The sequence below is a fragment of the Lepus europaeus genome, chromosome X (genome assembly GCF_033115175.1).
Source record: "Lepus europaeus isolate LE1 chromosome X, mLepTim1.pri, whole genome shotgun sequence".
Classification (NCBI taxonomy): domain Eukaryota; kingdom Metazoa; phylum Chordata; class Mammalia; order Lagomorpha; family Leporidae; genus Lepus; species Lepus europaeus.
The window spans coordinates 111,648,978-111,673,076 of NC_084850.1; the positions used below are offsets into that span (position 1 = coordinate 111,648,978).

The 24,099-nt window shown below is 38.6% G+C and overlaps 1 protein-coding gene across 3 annotated transcripts in view; it reads right to left on the reverse strand.

Moving 5' to 3' along the window:
- Nucleotides 1-24,099, reverse strand: part of PRRG1 (proline rich and Gla domain 1) — a 113,157-nt gene that overhangs the window by 53,740 nt on the left and 35,318 nt on the right. For all 3 annotated transcript variants that reach the window (XM_062183470.1, XM_062183471.1, XM_062183472.1), the window contains exon 2: nt 2,079-2,129. In XM_062183470.1, coding sequence (XP_062039454.1) covers nt 2,079-2,088 — 10 coding nt within the window. In that variant the 5' untranslated portion in view covers nt 2,089-2,129. The remainder of the gene's footprint in view (nt 1-2,078; nt 2,130-24,099) is intronic.

Genomic DNA, 24,099 nt, shown 5'->3' on the forward strand with positions numbered 1-24,099 from the left:
TTATCCTCCCCTTCTGTTAAGACTTAGATTTTATGGATAGCCTTTCATGTCATATAAAATAAAGGATCGTACTTTAAACATATATTTACAAATAATTTTTTCATTCAATAACAAAGAATACTAAAAGAGATTCATTTCAATTTTAATTCAATTTTATATTTTCACCTAAACTGAACAGCTACATAGCTGTGTTCCCTGTTTTCATGGATCCTTAATTCATTTACCAAGGACAATGACATAGTTTTATATTTTAATTTGTGTACCTTTGTATGATAAATTGAGCTACATTTGTGAAAACTGTCAAATCCGGTCAAACCATCACTGTACATCACCAGAAAAAAGAAAGATGAGCACACAGTAGCATTTTTTCAGGAGTCATGTTGGTAATTAACAAATGTAATCAGGCAAACTAGGCACAGCTTGCCAGAATAAAGGATAGCGTCTCTGAGATTCAGGACGCTACTGATGCTTTTAAACTAGTCAACACAATCCAAATGCTGCTATCACAGGCTTCCCTATTGGTCAAAGCAGCAAAGCAGCACTCTTTGAAGCACTTTCCTAATCTCATCTCCAGGTTGAAAACATGCCTCTCTGCAAATTACATTACCATGCCCTATTCTTTAACAAGAACTCTATTAATTGCCTGATCATTTGAACAAATACTTGCTGAGACATCTTTTAAAGTAAGCACTTAATGATTCTTTGCTAGAGACTGAAGATCAGAATGAAAAGAAAAAGAGGAAACAAGAATGGAATGCCTTGTCTAAGTACAATTATCTTTTCCATGTGGCTATCATGATATCTGAGAACCAGAACATTCTCCAAATCTGCCAGAAGCCTTTGGAATTGAATGAAGACCAAACCACAATGTGCTACTCTGGAAGCTTCCATTGACAGCTGACTTGGAAGCAGTGCATAGCATGGATTAGTCCCAAATTTTTGACTAGTTGTTTTTAAATTTTTATTTACTTTTAAAGTTTCTGAGATTTTCACGATTTGTGAAGGTTTGAATAAAAAGAGAATCCCTAAGAATCATTAATTTCCTACCTACAGAGTCCCCAAAAGGGTGAGGTAAGCACAGTGCAACATAAGAAGAAACTCTTAGTTATTTGCATGACCCTAGTCCCAGCATTAATGCCGACAGAAGTAGCATCAAATAACATCATTATGACTCCTGAAAGAACCAATAACTATACTCTTACTCAATAAAGATGGAGGTTACCATTTTATTCCATTATACTCCACAGTTCTCAACACACTTTCACACATACTTTTAACCACAACTTCTTGAGACTAGAAGTGCAGAATGTATTAATCCCACCTCACAGATGAACAAACAAGTTTAGGGGGAGGCTCAAAGATTTGATCAAGTTGTAGCAGAACTCAAATTCAGGCCTTCTGACTGTGTCCAGTACTCTTTGCACTATACTATATAACACCAAGTCTTCTTCTGAGGTCCTTTATAGCACTTCAACTTTATGATCTACATTGATTAGAACTATTTAAAGTCACAGTGGTGCCTTATTAATATTGACAATGAAATTACCTTAAGTTTGTCTACTGTCTATTGACTACTACAAATAGCCTTATGAGAAATCAAAAATAAACACAATTCATCTAATGGTTCTAAATGTTGAGCTTTAACATTTTAAGGGAAAAAGGGAAAACAAAACCATTTACAAATCAATTCAGCAATTTTTCTTACTACTATCATTGGTTGCATAGTAGAACCATTGTCTTGTTTGTGTATGTTACTATCAACAAAATTTAGCAACCATCAGAAGCATATGTATAACTGTGCTAAAGTTGTAAAGAAACTGGGATTCAAGCAGATCCATATAGTATCAAGTTTGAGCTATCTCTCCCTAAAACAGCAAAAGAAAATAGAATACCAGTAAGCAACATGGGATATGTTGGTCTTTCTCTGCAAAGTCCCACTCCAGACAAAAACTTTCTAACACTGACGAGACACACAATTTATATGTCCAAAAAATACATTGAGTTAAACATTTAACTTCCTGTCTACAGCGGATTAAATACATGTAGAGAGTCAAAATTGAAAAAGAATAGAAACTTACCCCTCCCCATGTTTTCTTGCGGTCTCTGGCAGGTCTCTGGCTGATGATTCCCTGTACAAAACAAGAGCACATACACACAATCAGATTCACAGTGGCTGAGTCACTACATCAGATAAGCTGCAATACGCTGATGCGGTCAATGTGAGCATTTCACTTCAGTGCATTCCAATCCTGTTCCCTTACAGAAATGTTTTCTCCATCACAGACATAGCTAATCTCAGAGGACAGAAACACTATTCTGGAAGCATGGGCTTTCTGTCATCTTTGACCTTCTTTATCTGGTATTAGTTTCTGCCCTTGCCAAATAAAAATCATCAAATTGGTCACACGCTTATCTCTTTTTTTTTTTTTTGACAGAGTGGACAGAGAGAGACAGAGAGAAAGGTCTTCCTTTGCCATTGGTTCACCCTCCAATGGCTGCCCGCGGCTGGCGCGCCGCAGCCGGCACACCGCGCTGATCCGAAGGCAGGAGCCAGGTGCTTCTCCTGGTCTCCCATGCGGGTGCAGGGCCCAAGCACCTGGGCCATCCTCCACTGCACTCCCTGGCCACAGCAGAGAGCTGGCCTGGAAGAGGGGCAACCGGGACAGAATCCAGCGCCCTGACGGGGACTAGAACCGGGTGTGCCGGCGCTGCAGGCAGAGGATTACCCTATTGAGCCGCGGCGCCAGCCAACATGCTTATCTCTTAAGAAAGCAGTGATATTAACAAAAAATGGTGGACAAAAATAGCAAAGGGCCTAGTGTTAATAACCAGGCTGGCATGTTATTAGCTTACCTGTCCAAAGATTCCCTGCAATATCTTTCTGTGACAAATCCAATACCCTTAACAGTGTAACATTTTCCTGAATAGTGTCAAACAGCAGTACCTCTAATCAAATTATCCCTGAGGCAAAACAGCCCACAGAGTTTTTCCTTTAAACAGTATGAATCAATGTCCATCAACTACCAACAACAGAAACTTCAGGGAAAACAAAAACAAAAAGCCACGTATTGCAATTGCACAGAGAAAGTATGCACAGGAGAATAGCAATTCTGGTTTTAAAACATTAAAAAAAAGGTATATGCAGATGTCCCTCAGTACTTATATGTGATTGGTTCCAGGAAACCCAATTCCGCTCCCAGAAATCCAGAGTGTTCAAGCCCCTTATATAAAATAATGTAATAAATAAATAGTTTTTTAAAACGAGGTGGGGAGAGCGGCATTATGATGCAGTAGGTTAAGCCTCCTCCTGTGACACAAGCATCCCATGTGCACACCAGTTTGAGTCCCGGCTGCTCTACTTCTGATCCAGCTCCCTGCTAACGTACCTGGGCAAACAGTGGAAAGTGACACAAGTGCTTGGGCCTGTCACCCATGTGGCAGAGTCAGATGAAGCTCCTGGCTCCTGGCTTGGGTCTGGCCTAGCCCTGGCCATTTCAGCCATTTGGGAAGTGAACCAACATATGTAAGATCTCTCTCTCAGCCTTTCAAATAAATGAATGAATGAATGAATGAATGGTATAGTATTTGCATGTAACCTATGCACATCCTCCTGAGTACTTAAAATCATCTCTAGTGGCTGGTGGTGCAGGATCCTGTCTAACAGCTCTTCTTTTGAGCAAGTTCCGTGCGAAAAGCCTGGGAAAAGCAGAGGAGATGGCCCAAGTGCTTGGGCCCCTGCCACTCATGTGGGAGAATCAGCTGAAGCTCCTGGCTCCAGGCTCCCTGGCCATTCTGGCCACTTTAGGAGTGAACCAAAGGATGAAAGGCCTCTCTGCCTCTCTCTCTCTCTCTCTCTCTCTCTCTCTCTCTCTCTCTCCCTATTTCTCTCTCTTGGTAAATCTGCCTCTCTCTCTCTCTGTAATCCTGAATTTCAAATAAATAAGTTTTTAAAAATCATCTCTAGATTACTTACAATACCTAATACAGTGTAAATGCTATGTAAATAATTGTTATACTATTTAGGGAATAATGACAAAAAGAGAAAGCCTGTCTTTGTCCACTACAGACATAATCTTTTGTTTTCTAGTATTTCCAGTCTGTGGTTGGTTGAATCTGTGGATGTGAAATCAGCAGATACAGAGGGCCAACTGTACACAAAAATCAATTCATACTATAACACTTCATTTCCTTATAAAGTTCAGTTATAGAGATATCAAACATGTATGACTCAGTGTCATGTTCCCAGTCTTGAGTTAAGCACCTGCGAGGTAAAGCTACAAGATATAATCTATCAATCCATAAAGCAATTTATAACCTACATGAAGTTAAACAGAGACCGCTGAGGAGTAAGCATCAAACACTGAGATCTGTGTGACACCAGACAAATCATTTTCTACCTCAAATTCTTTACTAAAGGAGGGGCTAAACTATATGAGTATTTCCCAAATCACTATCCACAGAATGCCAAAAGGTGTGTTTGTCAAAAATATCTTATCAAATGAAATGTAGGAAAAGTTGATTTAAGGTTAAACATTTTTTTTTAATTACAAGACTTTTTGGAACCTTTAAAATGCCTATGAGCAATGTGACAAAAGCACAGTCTCAACATGCTTGTCTGCATAGTTTGTTTTGTAAGTATGTGTTTCTCTGGGACCCTATTCTTTGAAGGTCATTTGGGAAACTAGAGGAAATAACTTCTAAAGCCTCTTACAGCTTTGGAATTCTATTGTTTTCTAATAAGCTACTAACTATATGGACCCAAATTAACATAAAGTGAATTAAGAAAGAAGTCAAAGAGGCTAGATTCTCAGAGAATTTTGGAACTGAAAATAACTTTACTTATTTATTTTTAAAGATTTATTTATTTATTTGAAAAGCAGAGTTACAGGGAGAAAGAGAGGGAGAAACAGCCAGAGAGAGAGAGAGAGAGAGAGAGAGAGAGAATCGGTCTTCCATCTACTGCTTCACTTCCCAAATGGCTGAAATGGTGGGAGCTAGACCATTCTGAAGCCAGGAGCCAGGAGCTTCTTCTGGGTCTCTTACATGCATATGGGGCCCAAGAACTTGGGCTATCTTCCATTGTGTTCCCAGGCACAGTAGTAGAGAGCTGGATCAGAAGTAGAGCAGCTGGGGCTCAAACAGGCACCCATATGGAATGCCGGCTCCTCGGGCAGCAGCTTCACCTGCTACACCACAGCACTGGCCCCTGAACTTTATTTTTTTAAATATATATTATTAACTTGCAAGGCACAGCCTCAGACAACAGGCAGAGACAGACAGCAAGAGTGATAACAAGAGAGCAAACTTCCATGTACTTGTTCATTCCCCAAAAATGGCTGCAACAAAGAAGGCTGGGTCAGGCCAAAACCAGGAGCCAAGAACTCCATCCTGGTCTCTCACATGGGTGGCAAGGGCCCAAGCAATGGGTTATAATCATCTGCTGCCTTCCCAGATGACTTAGCAGGGAGCTGGATCAGAAGTGAAATCCTGGGACTCAAACTGTCACACTGACATGGGGTGAAGGCATTGCACGCATTGGCTTAACTTGTTGCACTAAAATGTTGGCCCCTGAAATGAACTTGAGAAATCATGATTTCTCATCATCCTACCTTTTCTGAAAGTGCTCTCAAAAACATCTTACACAGAACATTAATATATAAAATGGGTTAGGGCAGAACTCTGGGTTTGAATTGGGGTAGAGGTCTGCCTGTTCCACGCAGTGGACTTTCTCTGTGAGGCAGCCTGGATATACCTTACGAGAAACCTAGCACCATAGGAATTAGGGCTTGAAATCCAGTGACCCCTGACCTTTCAGAGGAAGCAATTCTGGGAAGGCTTTAGGAAAGACTGAACTCTTACATACACTCACAAGAAGTTCCTTCACTTTTCTCAAGCATCACCTCAAGTTTAACTGTAACCTCACATAAGATAAATAAAATGATCATTATGTAAATAGAATTATAAAAATTTTTCTGACTCCAGAAAAATTCCTAAGAGAATTAAGATAGTAAATTATAATCAATGTACAAATGAGAAGTGACAAAAGAATTAAGCAGAAAATGATATGGCTAAATTTGGATGTCAAGACAGCACCTCTGGCCAGCAGAAGGCAGAGGATATTTGAGGGATGGGAGTAACTTGATCAGGGACAGTGATATCAGAGATGCTAGCTAAATCTGGCAGGACGTCTTGTATTTTATTTCTGTTTATTCTTTAATATTTAATAATGTCCTTCTGAAGAGAATCAAGTCCATTTTAGTTGTGTTGGGGGAACCACAAAGGAAAGGGCTGTCTGTGAAGCAGGAGCCAGCATTTGGAAAGAGGAATTGCGTCTCCAGAGGTCAGCATGGTGGAGAAAAGAGCCACTCTCGGAGGCAGCTATTTTCCACAGGAAGATGAAACCAAGGAGGCAAAAATCAATACCACCTGTCAGCCACCGCTCCTGGCCTTAAACCTCCAGGATGAGAATCTTGTTTTAAAGAAGAATTTTCCTTACAGAGATGTGAAGTTCAAGGCCTGCTTCCCATATCACTCCAAACTTCAAACTCCCCCACTCCCAGGTTACCTCCCTGTTTTGTCTTCTGTTGTCTTGGTTTAGGCTCCTCTTTTCACTTTGATTGCCTGCTGCTTTCTCTAGTCTCTTCTTTCCAACAGCTGGTGAGTGAGTGAGTGAGTGAGTGAGTGATTGTATGTGTATGAGGGAGAGAGAGAGAAAGAGATTTTAAACATCTCTAAGCAGGAATGTTCCTCAATCTTGATTCTCAGCCAGGTCCCTATCCCAAACTAAACATTACATCTAAAGTAATCACAACACACTTAAGAACAACAAAGCAGCTTTTAGCTAGACATTAGGAAAGTTGAATAAAATAATCACTGCTCCATGGATTTATCCAGCCTGGCATTAAGCATCCTCTACAACCAGATTCCACCTTTCTTAAGACTATACTTCAGAGACTGGCATTGTGGCATAGCAGGTTGGGCCATTACCTTCAACACCAGCATCCCATACTGGCACTGGTTCGTGCCCTGGCTGCTCCACTTCAATCCAGCTCCCTGCTAGTCTTCCGGGGAAAGCAGCAGTGGATGGTCCCGAGTGCTTGGGCCCCTGCACACACATGGGAGACCTGGAAGAAGCTTCTGGCTTTGGCCCATCATGGCCCTGGCCATTGCAGCCATTTAGGGAGTGAACATCCATTCCCCACCCCCCGTCTCTCTGTAGCTCTGTCTTTCAAATAAATAAGTGAAGCTTCAGAAAGAGATTACACTCCAGCCAAACTGACCTCCATACTCATCCCCCAAATATTCTTTGAATTGTTCCAATTCTATGCCTCCACTCATTTCTTCTGCAATTTTGGCTCCTACAAAAACTCTGTTTACCTTACAATATCAACACTGAAGCCTTTCCTCATTACCTGAGCAGGAAATAATATATTTTTTCCTTCGAAGTCTCATATAATATACACGTAATAGGTAGCTTAAGGTGCTACCTCACAGAGATATGTATATCATATAGTATCTATTAGCCTGTCTAATTCTCAAAGGGTAAGTAACTTGTCTTGATCTGTGTCCAGTCCATGAAGGGCATGAGTTCATTCCCAGTGAGGGTTCTAGTGGCCCACAAGAACCAGACTTAGGAGAAGCTCCTATGCCAAACATGTTTAAGCACCGTGCTTGCTTAAGTTTCCCTTAATATAATTTTTTTGACAGGCAGAGTTAGACAGTGAGACAGAGAGACAGAGAGAAAGATCTTCCTTTTTCCGTTGGTTCACCCCCCAAGTGGCCCCTACGGCCAGCATGCTGCAGCCAGCACACTGCGCCAATCTGAAGCCAGGAGCCAGGTGCTTCCTCCTGGTCTCCCATGAGGGTGCAGGGCCCAAGAACCTGGGCCATCCTCCACTGCCCTCCTGGGCCACAGCAGAGAGCTGGCCTGGAAGAGGAGCAACCGGGACAGAATCCGGCACCCCAACTGGGACTAGAACCCAGGGTGCCAGCGCCGCAGGTGGAGGATTAGCCTAGTGAGCCGCGGCGCCGGCCAGTTTCCCTTAATATAAATCAGTGTTCCATGTTTGCATAGCTCTTTAATCAATTTTTTTGCTAAATACATTTATTGCTTACATTTACTTAATGGTTCTTTCAATTAAATCACTTGTTACTTCAGTATACACTTTACCTTTGTTCTATAAAATGCAAAATCATGGGTTCAATGTGTTACATATTTTTCTAATGCATATAACATGCTAACTACTAAGATTCTGGAATTTTCCCAGGTTGCACCTAGATATGCAAAGTATATCATAAGCAGTGCACTTTGTGGAACACTGTTCATTCTTATCTCAGTCAATCCAAAAATAATTAGTGAGTGTCTTTTATTTGCCAGGGACTGTTCTGTTTGTTCTTTGGGGCAGCAGTTCTCAACTGTGGACAATTTCCCTCACATGGGGCATTTGGCATTGTCTACAGATATTTTTGTTTATCCTGACTGGGGAGGGTGCTACTAGAATCTAGTGTGTTGAAGCCCAAGATAGAGCTAAATATCCTACAATGTACAGAGCAGTTTCCCACAACAGAGAATTTTCTAGTCCAAAATGTCAATACTCTCAAGGTTGGGAAATCCTACTTTATAGCAACAACTGCAAACAAGAGAGACAGATTCTCTGCTTTGATGGAGCCTATAATCCAGTGACAGAACGTTACAGATGATATTCTCTTTCAGAATATCAGGTGAGATTCTGCAGTCTACAGTTCTCAGGATATCTTCTCTGTGTACATTTCTTATGTATTGTTCAGTACAGTACTTAGGTAGAGCATGCTAACATTATTAAGAGCCAAGTGTCACTAAAACTGCCCAAGAACTAAAATATAAACAGACACATGTATCCCAAACTGCAGGTCAAGTGTTACAAAAGTGGACCCTATAGTTTAGATAGAGATCCAGACCAACCTTATATCAATATCCTGGGAGCTGCTATCATTTCAGTTCAGCAAATACCAAACAAAATACCATTGTGCAACACTCAGTGGTTTGAATGCTGATTGAATAATTACTATGGAATAACATACTGGGCAAAGTGTAGGCTTCTTCACATATTACTTATTTAGTGAACTAAAACTTCCTGAATTTTGGTACAATAACAATACAGCCCACATCATACTTTGTCTACTTTTTGGAAAGTATATCTTTTTTTTTTTTTGAGAACTACATTTTTTTCTGTTTATTTTTCAGTCTCTGAATTTTTACTATAGTTTGTTTTAATTGTACCTCTTTAAGGTATACAATAGAGTGTTTTGATATACTTAATAGATACACAGATGGTGATTAGAGTTAAGCATAGCTTTTAAAATTCTTTTTAATTGACACAATCATTATACATATTTCTAAAGTATAGTGTACTATTTTAATACATGCTTGCAATGTGTAATTATCAAATCAGGGTAATTAGCGCATGCGTATTTATCATCTAAAATATTTACCATTTATGTTATGAATATTCAAAATCCTTTCTTGTAACTATTTTGATATATATAATAAGTTATTGTTAACCATAGTTAATCCACTGTACTATAGAACAGTATAACTCATTCCTCCTAACTAGATATTTGGTACCTAATCACTAACCTCTATCTCCTTCTCTTCCCTCCCATTCCTAGACTCTGGTAACCACTATTCTACTCTCTACTTCCGTGAGATCAATTTAATTTAGCTTCTCCATCTGAGAGAGAACAGGCAGTATTTGTCTTTCTGTGAAGCATGACTACTTAAGTAATAACAGGTTGTACACATCCTGATGAGTTCTAACAATAAGTCAGAGCATGGGCTTTGCCACCACACATTCCTGGTTTTGAGGTCTGGCCTGCCAATTACTAGCTCTGTGACCTTGGGCAAATTATTTAAAACTTCTTTAAGCCTTGGCTTCTTCAACCATTAATGACAGTCCTAATCTCATAGGCTTTGAGGTAGGATTAAAAGAGATCAGTTAAAATAGTCCTTGATAATAGTAAGCAGGACCCGTGAGAATGATAAGAAAGACTTCGGTTGTTCATTCCATTCCCAAATGTCTTGGTTCAATTTAGTTCTTGTGGTTTATTTTCTAGTTGATAAATCAGGTTCAATACAGTAAGCAGAACTACTCAATGCTTGAGACAGAGGATAGTATAATAGATACTTTGTGAGCTGAATTTTTAAATTAAAATTTGATTTTTTAAAATTTTGTTTAAGTTACACAAGTTTCATGTATTTCATATATACAGGTTTAGGAACATAAAGATACTTCCCACCCTACCTTCCCTCCTGCCCATACTCCAATCCTTCTTCAATGCTTTAGTTTAAGCTTTGGTGTTTAAGTTTGGCATGCATAACCCAAACCAAGTTCTTTAAAAGTTTCCTTTACCATTTTTGAGGTCTGTTAAGTGTGCTTGTCTCTCTTTTCTCAGCCTTTCTTTTGACAATGATAACCTGGAAACTCCTATTTCTGGTAGTTATACTTCTTCTGGTAATCCTCTGAGAGTCAATTACATCTAGCTCCTTAATAGTTTTGAAATATTGCAGGCTACATTTTAGTTCGTAGAGAAGCACTCCGATGCTGACTTGACTTTTCAGCCACATGGCTCTCTTGAGCCTGGTTAGAGAGGCGAATCACTTCACCATCCTATATAGTGCTTGAATGTGCCATTACATTAACCTCTGGCCACCCTACTTGAGGCAATACCAGTCCTAGTGTCCTGCTCTTCCTCAGGCCCCAAGGTCTGATTTAAGGAGGAGAGGGTCTCATGGCCCTGTGGCTTACGCTAGAGGAGATGAGGTGCTCCCTAGAGCCCATTCCCACACTGCGGTGTCCCTTAAAGCTACAGATGTCTTCAGCTGCCTAAGGGCTCTTCTGTAAGTGAAAAGTTTATTATACTAAGCATCTGAGACCTTTACCTTCTGTACCTTTCCCACTTCTACATCCTTCAAATATCAAAAATTAAATCTGAATTCATCATATATCTGTTATAATAAGGCTGTTTCACTCATGTTATCTTACCAGTACATGCACTAGCCCTATGAAGTAGGTATGATAATAGTGACTGATAGATGATAAAACTAAATTTCAGAGAAATCAACTTACTCATATTCACAGTTAGTATGAAGGAGCATTCTATGATTTTTTTAAACTTATCAATGTATTGACATAAAAATGCTAACATTAAAACTCTACAACTTTTCAAACACACCAGTATAACTGGTATACAGATGAAGATTCACATCCAGGATTTTTTAACCTTGGGTTTCTTTTTTTTAAACATTTTATTTTTGTCAGTTTATTTTTTTAACTTTTATTTAATAAATATAAACTTCCAAAGTACAACTTTTGGATTATATCAACTTTTTTCCCCCATAACCTCCCTCCCACTGGCAATCATCCCATCTCCCACTCCCTCTCCCATCCCATTCACATCAAGATTCATTTTCAATTAGCTTTATATACAGAAGATCAATTTAGTATATACTAAGTAACCTGGGGTTTCTTATACCAAGTCCAGTGCTCTATCATTCATTTGTGTGTGTGTGTGTGTGTAGTCATTCAACTAATATTTACTGATGGCTTATTACATTTTAGTAATTTTGCAAAAATACCGTGGAGCTAACAGCGAATCAGACAGATGTGATTCTGCCCTAATAGAGCTGAGTGTCTATTTTTAACGCAAATAAAGAAACTTAAGGTTTTAGAGGAATTCTTAAAAGTTCAAGGAAGAGAGAAGGCTAGAACAAACAGTCAAGTCATATAAGGCTTTACTGGCTGAATGTAGAGGAAAACCACTGAGCAATACCCCTATGTTCGTAAAACAACCTACTGCCTAGAAGCTTGCTTAATTCTCTAGTTACTTTGACTTTTAAATACTTCTTATGGGCCATTCAGTTCATCAGGTTCATGATCTCAAATATATAAAAACAATAACTGATATAAAAGCTTGATATATGAATACATGTGATATATATAAATATTATTCATCGATATAATTATTTATAAAATTAATAGATTATAAATGTAAATACATTAGAAAACACTTTTAAAAATTAACATGTAACACATAAATATTTACACACGCTGTTCCCCACCAGGCAGCAATACAAAATGCTGTCAAACATTGCTAAATTTGGAGGATATTTACCTCCTAGAATCTGTAGAACAAGGCTAGGTAAGTTATGCAAAGAAAGGACACTTTGTTTCAGTGCACAGTCATTTGCAAGTCTATGTATAGTAAGATGAAGCAAATTTATCACAGTCACCTTTTAAATTCAACAGATACACACTACTCAAGTATATACTGTGTGTCTACTCTATGTCTAAGTGCCAAAGGATTTAGAAGAAACAAATCAGACAAAAATCTCTGCCCTAATGAAAGTTACAATCTCCAGGGAAAGACATAACAAACCTGTACCTGTTTATTTAAACAAGCAAAATGTATAGTGTTTTCACGATTAGTGGGTAGATAGTGGTGCATACCAAGAAGAAAATGAAATGAAGTAGAAAAGGAAAGGATAGGAATTATTCAAATAATGATTATTGGTTTAAGGCAAGTGCCTCTGTTTTGTTTTGATTTTTCTCTTAAAAATTATCTTTTACTAGCTTTACTAATAACATAGCAGTTTTTCAGCAGACTTTTCCTGGGTTCAGAGGCTTTCTACAAAAGCCCAGAAAGCAAAAAATTTTAGGCTTTGAGGACCATATGATTTCTGTTGCAAATACCCAATTCTGCAGCTATAGTACTAAAATAAGCACAGAAAAGAATTTATGTGTGGCTGTTATAATCATCCTTTATTTATGCACACTAAAATTTGAATTTTACATAATCTTCATGTGTCATGATTTATTCTTTCAAATGTTTTAAACCATTTAAAAATGTAAAAACTATTCTTGGTTTACAGCCATAGAAAAATAGGCAGCAGGCCATTAACTGCCAATCCCTGATGCATACAACCAAATGGTTAACTGAATTTTTTATAAATTTTTATGAATCAAAAAGTCAAAATAATTATAAGAAAGACTAGCACAAGTATTACTGAAATACAAAGATCCAATACCACCAATAACAGTTACAAATTTTTCTAATAACTTTCAAGTGACACATTAATTTTATATGACAGTGGTACTTATATTTCTGGTACAAAATAAAGTATTAAAGATAATGCTATAACCATCTCAATAAATCATGCTAAATCTTACAACACGTCAGTGGATAAAAAGAAGTCATTGCAAACTACATCAAACAACCCAGATGCCCCATAAATCATTTGATGAACTCAACTGTGTTCTCTAATAGTTTATTTCATCCACAGTGATGTTTCAATTACCACTTCCATTCCAATAAGACACAAATTTATATATGCAGCCTTGACTTTTCTACCAAATTCCACAATTCCAAATGCCTCACAGAAATCCATACATGGATATGTTGTTATCACTTGAAATATCAAAGATGTAAGCCAAATATGTTTTCTACCACATCTAACTTTTGCTTCTCTACATTCCATAATTACAATGATACCTGCATTATCTAAGTGTTGTGCAATGACACTTTAAGATGTTAAATAGTATATCAACATATCACTAAAGTTTTGCTTCTCCCAATAATTCACTTTTTTCCTTCTCTACCTTTCCTCTCTACTTTTTCCCCTCACCTACCATCTCCCCCACAAGTAGCTAAGCCATTCTGTGTTCAGTGCTTCAAATTAAATCAAGCTTAGGTCAGAAAAAGGAAAAAAATTTTTTCTGTCTTCTAAGGCACTTGGGGAAATGAGAGATGTTCTATCAAACATGAAATGATTTAAAGAAATAGTTGATATGATCATCTTGTTGCATGTTGTTGTAGCATATTAATTCTCACTACTGGCTCTTATATTAGGCATATATCCCTATTTATTTATTCATTCAACTAGTAATTGATACTTGCATTGTTTATCCTGTGAAGTATTCTTATAAAAGAGGCTTGAAACTGTGAAAGACAGTGTGGAGATACCTCAGAAATATGAATATAGACCTATCATATGACCCAGCCATCCCACTCTTGGGAATTTACCCAAACGAACTCACATATTAAAGAGTAATCTGTACCTCCATGTTTACTGCAGCTCAACTCACAATAGCTAAGATATGGAATCAACCCAGATGTCCATCAACTGAAAACTCAATAAAGAAATTATGGTATATATACGCTATGGAATACTACACAACAGTAAAAAAAATGAAATCCTGTCATTTGCAACAAAATGGATGCAACAGGAAACCATTAAACTTAGTGAAATAAGCCAATCCCCAAAAGGCAAATATCATAAGTTTTCTCTGATCTGTAGTAACTAATAAGATTACCTAAAAGGTAATCCATAGGACTGAAATTGACACTTTGAGATGCAATGATTTTTATCAGCTTTTGTCTCAACTGTTGAGGATCAGTATTTTTTTCTTTTCTTCATGCTATTTGTTGAACTCTTAGTGTAGGGTTTATCTTACGAGTTAACTGAAAATAGATCTTTGTAAAAAAATAAGAATGGGAATAGGAGAGGGAGGAGGAACAGTGGGAGCATGAGTGGGAGGGAGAGTAGGGTGAAAAGTATCACTATGTTCCTGAATCTGTACATATGAAATACATGAAATTTAAAATTTGTATACCTTAAATAAAATTTTAAAGGGGGCACTTCAAGGAGCTCCCCAGACCCTTCTTTCATGTAAGGATACAGCAAGAAAGCAGAACTATCTCTGAACTACAGAGTGAGACCTTACCAGATACTGAATCTGCTAGTGCTTTTATCATGGGCTTTCCAGCCTTCAGAGAACTGATCATATAATTTTTGGTTCAAAAATTACCAAATCTGAAGTATTTTGTTATAGTAGCCCAAACTAAGACAAGTTATTTTCAGTTTAGAAAAAGCAGTAACACCCCCCAACACACACAACAGGCTTAAAATAGGGGCAGTGTCCATGGTTGAATCTAACTAACCTTAATCAGTAAGATCTACTCACTTCCTTGGCTCTAATACCTGATCCCACTTTTTTCATTCTCACTACTATAATCCCTCACCATATTTCTTCAAATTCATAGTATGCTTGTGGAAGACAGGAAAGATCTCAATTCTTTGGATTGTTCCACAGGATATAAGCTTAGTATGTGTTCAAGGACTAGATATTTTACATTTATAATCACCATTATCAAAGTGATCACTAACAACTTTCAATGTAGAAATGCAATTTGGCATTTTGACGTTCTTGGTTTACAAAGTCTATCCAATTTTCTAAAGATTTATTTATTTATTTATTTGAAAGAATTACAGAGACAAGGGGAGAAAAAAGAGAAAGGTCTTTCATCCATTGGTTCACTCCCCAGATGGCCACAACAGGCAGGGTTGGGCCAGACGAAAGCCAGGAACCAGAGCTTTATCTGGGTCTCCCACATGGGTGCCAGGGGTCTAAGTATTTGGGCCATTTTCCATTGCTTTTCCCAGGCCATGATCATGGAGTTGGAGCAGCCATGAAATGAACCGGTGCCCATATGGGATGCCAGCACTGCAGGCAGTGGCTTTACCTGCTACACCACAACGCTGGCCCCAAGGGACTTGAAAATTTTTAAGTATCCTATTTTACGTATTTTAAGGCCCAACTCCTCAATACTAAATCAGCCTAGCATTAAATACATACCTTTCCTCACCTACAGCAAGATGCTCAAAGGGAGATGATATAGAAATAGGAGTAAAAAGTAACAGGCGATTCAGAACCTGAAGGTCGAAGATGGCGGAATAGGAAGGGAGCACACTATTAGTCCAGTGGTGAGACAGGTTAATAAAAGTGGAGATACTGCAGGGTCAAGGAAGAGTAGGGGAAGAAACAGCAGAGGAAACTCTTCTGGAACTAGTGATTCACAGTGGACCTGCGTGGAGAGCGTGGGAGCCCAAGTTCGGGACACCAGCGGCAGAATCAACACACCAGCGCTGGAACGCGAGGTGAGCCCAACCTCAATAGCCCGAGACACCAACGGGCAAGCGGAAAGAGGAGACTAGAAGGAACGAGGCTTGAAACTCCGTGGGGAAAAGTTCACCAGGCTAACTAGAAGAGAGAGAGAGAGAAAAAAAAAAGTGACCGATACGGACACGAGTTTCTCTCTCTCCGCTCACCCCTCAAAGGCGAGCAAGACAAAGAGCAGGCGCCATTTTGGACATACGTCATAAGCAGGGCGACCTCAGGTCTGCACCAGCCCTGAGCCTAGCAGAAAAACCTGACTCTGGGGGGAGGGGTGAAATAACAGGAGATTAGCATCTAACTTGGCAACCCAGTGGGAGACTGCAGGAGAATTGGAGCCCACACTGAGGGCAGCACAGATTCCCTGTGTGGTCCTTGGGAAAGAGCTTCCAATCTCTGGCTCCTGTGGGTATATCATTTGCCTGCTAACTACCTCCAATTACGTTCAGCTGTGCGGAATTACTTCCCTTTTGAATCAAAAAAAAAGAAAGAGAGATTTGCCATGCCTAACCTGGGAGTGTCATCTTTGACACACCCTCAACCCTGAGGAACCAAACACAGCTCTCAGTCCACACTCATCTCAAGCCTCTAAGGCTCCACTGAAAGCAGACAGTCCACTTAATATAGAACCATAGTGTAACAAGAAAAAACACCACAGTGAGGAAACCAAATATCTCCAACATGCCAAACAACAAATGCAAAAACCGAGGTAACAAGAACAAGGAAGACACTATGACACCCCCAAATGAAAAAGACACCCCAATTCAAGATTATGAAGATGATGAGATAGAAGAAATGCAAGAAGCAGATCTCAAAAAATTGATAAGAACATTAAGAAGTTCTCAAAAACAAATTCTTGAACTACAGAAATCCTTAATGGACAAGATAGAAAATCTCTCTCGTGAAAATGAAATATTAAGGAGAAATCAAAATGAAATGAAACAACTAGTAGAACAAGAAATGGTGATAGTGACGAGAAATCATAATGAAATGAAGAATTCAATAGATCAAATGACAAACACATTAGAGAGCCTTAAAAACAGAATGGGCAAAGCAGAAGAGAGAATATCAGACTCAGAAGACAGAGAACAGGAAAGGAAACAGGCAAACCAAAGAAAAGAAGAAGAAATTAGAAATCTAAAAAATATTGTTGGGAATCTACAGGATACAATTAAAAAACCCAACATTCGGGTTCTAGGAGTTCCTGAAGGCATGGAGAGGGAGAAAGGATTAGAAGGCATTTTCAGTGAGATACTAGCAGAAAATTTCCCAGGTTTGGAGAAGGACAGAGGCATCTTAGTACAGGAAGCTTATAGAACCCCTAATAAACATGACCAAAAGAGATCCTCACCACGACACGTTGTAATCAAACTCACCACAGTGAAACATAAAGAAAAGATCATAAAATGTGCAAGAGAGAAACGTCAGATTACTCTTAGAGGATCTCCAATTAGACTCACAGCAGACTTCTCATCAGAAATCCTACAAGCTAGAAGAGAATGGTGAGACATAGCCCAGGTACTAAGAGAGAAAAACTGCCAGCCCAGAATATTATATCCTGCAAAGCTCTCATTTGTGAATGAAGGTGAAATTAAGACTTTTCATAGCAAACAGAAACTGAAAGAATTTGTTGCCACTCATCCTGCCCTGCAAAAGATGCTTAAAGATGTCTTACACACAGAAACACAGAAACATGGTCACCAATATGAAAGAAGGTAAAGGAAGGAAACCTCACAGCAAAAGATCACAGGAAGCTCAATTTCTCTTTGACATAGAATTAAACTCTGATGCTCTGTTAAAGCAATGTGTTAAAGTAATCTATTATGTTCTCTTGATGTCTCTTAAATTCTAATTGTTCAAAAACAGCTGAATTTTTATTAAGAGCTATGGGTTATTTAAATATGTGCTTATTTTCAAAGATTTGAATAATCACCTTGTAACAGTGATCAAATTTGGTCTATGTTATGTCATGATTTTAAGGAATCTTATTTCAACCAGATATTTTGGATTTTGAGCCTTCTTGGCATTCTTGACAGGCATTCAAAAAATGAAAGTTTCAAACAATCTGGTCTCTAAAATTTCCAGTAAATCCTGGACTTTGGTTTTTCCAGTTAGGGCCCAACTGAAAATATTGAAGGACCTATGTCTCTCATCTTATAGAGACACCAACTAATCAGGCTATTTGGATTATATTAGAAGGACTGTCAAGATGTGATGTGGTACCAGACTTTAAGTTTCTATAATGGAAAATGCTATTAATACAAATGTTTGAGAATTAAAAAGTCTAATGATCTTGTGTTACTAGACATGATAGTTATCTTAATGAGAAAGCCCCAGAGGCCTAAAGGGTTAAATACTTGTAAAATCCTACAGGTGCTTTCAAAAATACTGTGAAGTAAGCAAGTGCCTCTTGTTGGTTGATGAGTTTATAATTTTAAACATGGCGACTTAAAGTCTTTTGTCATCCACAGTTATATATGATTTGCTGCTCATAAAACTAAAGCGTTGTTGGTTCTGTGTTTAGCTGTCCTCCTATACGTTCCTATGGACTTTTTCCAGCCACTTCTATTGTATTCAGTACTTTGGGATGGCTCTGTAAACAGATGAAGCCAATAATGTATTAACAGTACCAACTGAGAGAAAGTATGGTTAACTGAGGTTACTAAAAGCAAAAAGCAATTCAAATCAATTGGCAATCTACAAAAAGAGTTAGAGATTTTAAAAGCTAATATTAAAATTGCTATATTGGTCTACTATGCTATGTTATATGTGTGTACATATTGTATGTCCACATGGGGAAATTTTATTAAGAGTTTTATTTTAAATGGCTTATAGATAAGATTGTCCATAAATTTAAGCTGCTAAAATCAATCAAAGATACATTTTAATTTGTGTGACCTGAATCTGTGTATCATATGTTTTAAACTTGTTGGTAGAAAGAAACTAAAAACATTTTAGATGGTTGTGCTTAAGTTTACTGGTTAAACAAACTACACCATGTTAGATATTTAAGAGGTGTTTTCAAATACATGATTCTTAAAATTTATAGAAGGCATTGGACCTTCTGGTAAATGTCTTCTTAAGTTGTTATCTAATGGTTGAAACTGTTTGCTAAGTATTCATGTGATATTGCTATTGTCAACAAGCGATCTAGGACTTGCTCCCTCATTTCTCTATTCTAAGCCCAACTTCTTCTTTCATTTCTCTATTCTCTTCAAGGTAGAAAACTAATTCTATTATGAAGGAATCTGTTGGATGCACAATTTAATCTTTAGACCTTATAAAAGAGATGGCTAACATTTTTCTGTAATAGCATAGCCAAAATAAGAACTTAAATAATAATCTCATAGCTAGATTCACTTCACCATCAGCGAAGTATACAGTAAGTAGAAAAAACCTCCCTTTCAGACCAAAGGGAAAGAAAGTTTTCAAGTGAGAATATAATTTTCCTCATGGGCATTGTCTACCTTAGAAAAACTACTACAGAACATGCCTGTGACTATAGACTTGTAGTTCAGGCCACCAAAGATTAGAGATGGGACTTGGGCACTCCCTTGACTTGCATCCTCTGATCTGCTTTAACACAAACCAGGAGGAAAAGAAAGCTCGGCATCAGAAGCAATGGGTGGCAGGCCTATTAATGGCTGATCTGTACAGTGATCTGCCCTCAAGGAGACCCAACAGGCCAGTCCACTGCAGTGGCTTTCAATGTGGTAAGCCTGGGCTTCAGCAGAAGTCAGCTTGTGAAGAGCCCTGGCAGCTCTGCCAAGAGTTGGATCACTGGAAATGGACCTGCCCTGGAGTCGAAGGATGCCCAGGTCAGAGCCACAGATCTTATTGGCTCTAAGCTGAAAAGCCCTTCACTCAGCCCAACTTCCAAAGTGACCACTGCAGCTGAGGGGATGGTCAAGTAGGGTCAGCAACATTGCAGGCAGAACTGTAAATTTCTTGTTAGAGATGCCACCTGCCTTTACCTGGCCAGCTCTCCTCCCAGGCCAGCCAAGTAATGGAAGTCAACAGAGTGCCTTCCCCTAGGAGGTTCACACCTCCCTTAGGATATACCCCTGTTTAGAGATAGATAGGTCTGGGCCTCTTAACTTACAAGGCCTAAAGCCCACCAGATTATTATCAAGCCCCTTCTATCAGGTTCTATTTGCCTCTCAATCAGAAAACTTAATTGTAGCTTAGACAGCACCTTTCTTAGCTCCTCTAATAATGACTCTGTCCTTTGTTCTAGACCCTGTCTAGCACACTTGGGCCTCATTCCTTTGTAATCATAACCTCTACTCTACCACCAATGGCTCTACTCCCAACCTGTGTGTACTGATGGTCCTCTTCCCCACTTAATGCTGTATAATTGTTCAAACCTGGTAAATGCCACTCTTAGGATCATTGGTTACTATCCTCACTCTGTCTTTTATGACCTTGTCTAAATATGATCAGAGTCGGCAAACTTTGAAGGCTTCCATAGCCTTGGCAACTCATGATGACCGCCTAGGGTGGTTACTGGCGCCATAAACTAGAGTGTCAACTTGTTGGGTCAACAACAGGAGCCACTGTGCACTTGCTCCTCATGTGAGATCTCTGTCCTTAATGTGCTGTACATTTTGATTTAATGCTATAACTAGTACTCAAACAGTATGTTTCACTTTGTGTTTCTATGTGGGTGCAGACTGTTGAAATCTTTATACTAAATTGATCTTCTGTATATAAAGAGAATTGAAAATGAATCTTGATGCAAATGGAAGGGGAGAGGGAGCGGGAGAGGGGAGGGTTGCGGGTGGGAGGGAAGTTATGGGAGGGGGAAGCCATTGTAATCCATAAGCTGTACACTGGAAATTTATATTCATTAAATAAAAGTTAAAAAAAAAAGTAACAGGCAAGTTCTGGTGGACTATTTTGAATTCAGAGACTGTCAACTCATAGCTTTAATGTCATCAGGAGACACTGAAGTCCTTTTAGCATAATAGCACATGAGACCAATAACAGTAGATCTTTGCAGTGAAGATGAAGTGAAGGGACTTGTTGCTACTGTTTCTTAGAATTTGTCTTTCTACTCAATTTCATACGGTCCAGACTATCATACACTGTGAGATCTATTGTATTTGGGTAGAAACATGGTCTTAATATGTTACATTGATGTTTCATATGAAAGCACTGGTAAAACACTGTAACTGATACTTGTTTTAGCATGTCTTCCAAATATGCATGAAAGTCCACATATGTGTAGTTGGAAGAATGATGCCTATTGATTGGTGTTGGAAATTACAAGCATAACTACCTATGATCTGTCTTGCTACCTTTGTTTTCCTTTTCTGTGGTATTGAAGATTATGGTTAAGGCAGATCACTCACATTTTGACAGAATCCAAATCTTTGAGATTCCCTAGATAGACATTTCACTCCACCATCTAAAACCATGCCTAAGGTGTTGCAAAGCATAATGGAAATTAAGTATGTAGTTTAAATCTTAATGAAAAATAAAATATGGCATAAATGCATGTATATAACTGTTCAAATAAATTTAGCCTGAAGTATTTCCAGAAAAAAAATAACACAGGGCTTTGTTATCAGGTCAATTATGTATGTTAATTCCTCTAATCTTTAGACCCTTCTGAGTTAAATATAATGCTATCAGTACTCCCATTTTACAGATAAGGAATTTGGTGCAGAGTGGTTAAGCAATTTGCCCATGGTCATACAGTTTATAAAGTGGCAGAGCTAAGATGTTGACCCAGGCAATCCAGGTCAATAATGATACAATAGCATATTTTTGCCTGAGGACAAGGCGGGGAGTTGCTTCCTTCAAATGGGGTGAAAGTAGTACAATGTAAGCAAAACATAAGATTAAGATATCTGTAAACAAATATGAGTATGGAGTTTAAAGGTATTTTATGTATGGAAATAAAAATTTTCAGGCATTAGAAAGGATGACAGTAGGTAGTTTTTTTAAAGACTTATTTGTTTATTTGAGAGGCAGAGTTACAGGGGGTAGGGGAGAGGGAGAGGGAGAGGGAGGTCTTCCATCCAGTGGTTCACTCTCCAAATGACTGCAATGGCCAGGGCTGGGTCAGACCGAAGCCAGGAGCCAGGAGCTTCTTCCAGGTCTCCCACGTGGGTGCAGGGGCTCAAAGACTTGGGCCATCCTCCACTGTTTTTCCGGGTGCCTTAGCAGAAAGTTGCATTGGAAGTGAAGCAGCCAGGACACGAACCAACACCCACATGGGATGCCGGCACCACAAGTGGAGGCTTAGCCCACTGCACCACAGTGCCAGCTCCGGAGGTGGGCATTTGTCTAGCAATCAAGACACAGGTTAGGATGCCCATGTGCCACATCAGAGTACACACTGAGTTGGATCCCCAGTTTTGGCTCCCAATTCCAGCTTCCTGCTAATGCAGATCCTGGGAGGCAGCAGTGATGGCCCAGGTAGTTGTGTTCCTGCCACCCTTGTGCGAGACCTAGATTGTCTTCCAAGCTCCCTGCTTTGGCCTCCTAGGATGTTGCAGGCATTTGGGGAGTGAACCAGTAAATGAGGTGCCCAGACTCTTTCTCTCTCTGCACAAATCTTAAGTATATACCTTACTGAATTTTCACAAAATGAGCGCACTCTAATTAACCCAGATCAAGACACTGAACAAAACATTACTAGCACCTCAGAAGCCCTCCTTCCGCCCTCTCCAATCACTATCTCTCAACAAGGATAGCCAGCAAACCTGATTTCCTTATTTTTTTTTTTAAGATTTATTTACTTATTTGAAAGGCAGAGTTACAGAGAGGCAGAGCATATCCTCATTTACATATTCATTCTACTAGTGATGGATATTTTGGTTGTTTTAAGTTTAGATTTATTACAAATAGTGTTGCACACATTCTTGTACATGCCTTTTGATGAACCTGTATATCTGTTTCTGTTGGGTATATGGCTAGAAGTGAAATTACTAAAACCCAAGTATACATATACTCAGGTCTACTCTACAACTAAACAGATTCCCAATGTAGTTGCACCAATTTATATTTCCAGCAGCAAACAAGAGTTTGCTTTGCAGTCTATCAGAATTTTGGTATTGTCCCTTTTCTGCTTGCTATTCTGCTAGGGAAGAAGTAGTATGCAGTGTGCATTTTTCTGATGAATGAGAAAGTTGAACACCATTTGGTATGTTAATTGGACCTTTGAACATCTTTGTGAAGTGCTTGCTTCAAGACTTTTGTCCATTTAAGCAGGTGTTACCTTTGAGATCAGCAAAAGGTCATAATTTTCTAAACAAATGAGTTCTCTGTGGTATTGTAAAAATATCTTTGAGCAGATATCTTTGAGCAAGAGAACAGCCATTAAAAAAAAAGAAAGAACTAATTTAGAACTAATAGGAATGTGGTCTGGTGCCATATCTAATTCCAGAAATGTTCTGAACAGAAAAAACAAGAAAAACATTAAGGTAGAAGGAACTTTAAAGTAGGGAATAGATGAAAAAGGGAGAGGGCATTATGAAGACAATGCATGTGGGCAATATTTGCTTCTTTTTGGTAGGTGGGAAGCAAAACACACACACAGGAAATAGCTTGAGAACCACATTAGTCTTAGTTATTGTTCAGAAAGTTTATTCTGAGGAAAAGAAGCATGGATGGGCATTGCCCCTATTATATAGTGCTATATTATTCAGGGCAGTTCTGTGCTTGTAGTCAAAACAGTAAATATTCTGAAAATGGAAAAATTTGTCACCTATAAGTGTGGTCCATTACATCACAGTTCTTAAGAGAGGAAAAATCGTCATTTGTATATATCCTTGAATAGCCAATATACATATCCTAACCTTCCTTTAACCTCACAAGCCTACATTTGGTCTTTTTTTTTATGAGTTACCAGAATGTCCTGTGGCACTGGCTGCTTATTTTTAGTTTACTGATTAAATTTTAATGATTCTTCAGACAGCAGAACAATCAGTTAAAGAAAGTTGATACTGCTAGACAAGATCAATGCATAATGGATATCATGTATAAATGAAAAAGTAGAAGAATAAACAATATGGTTTTGGTTGTATTATCTTAGGCATACCACAGCACAGAATTTTAGCATTAAATATAAAAATTGGCATTTTAAATGTAAACACATAAG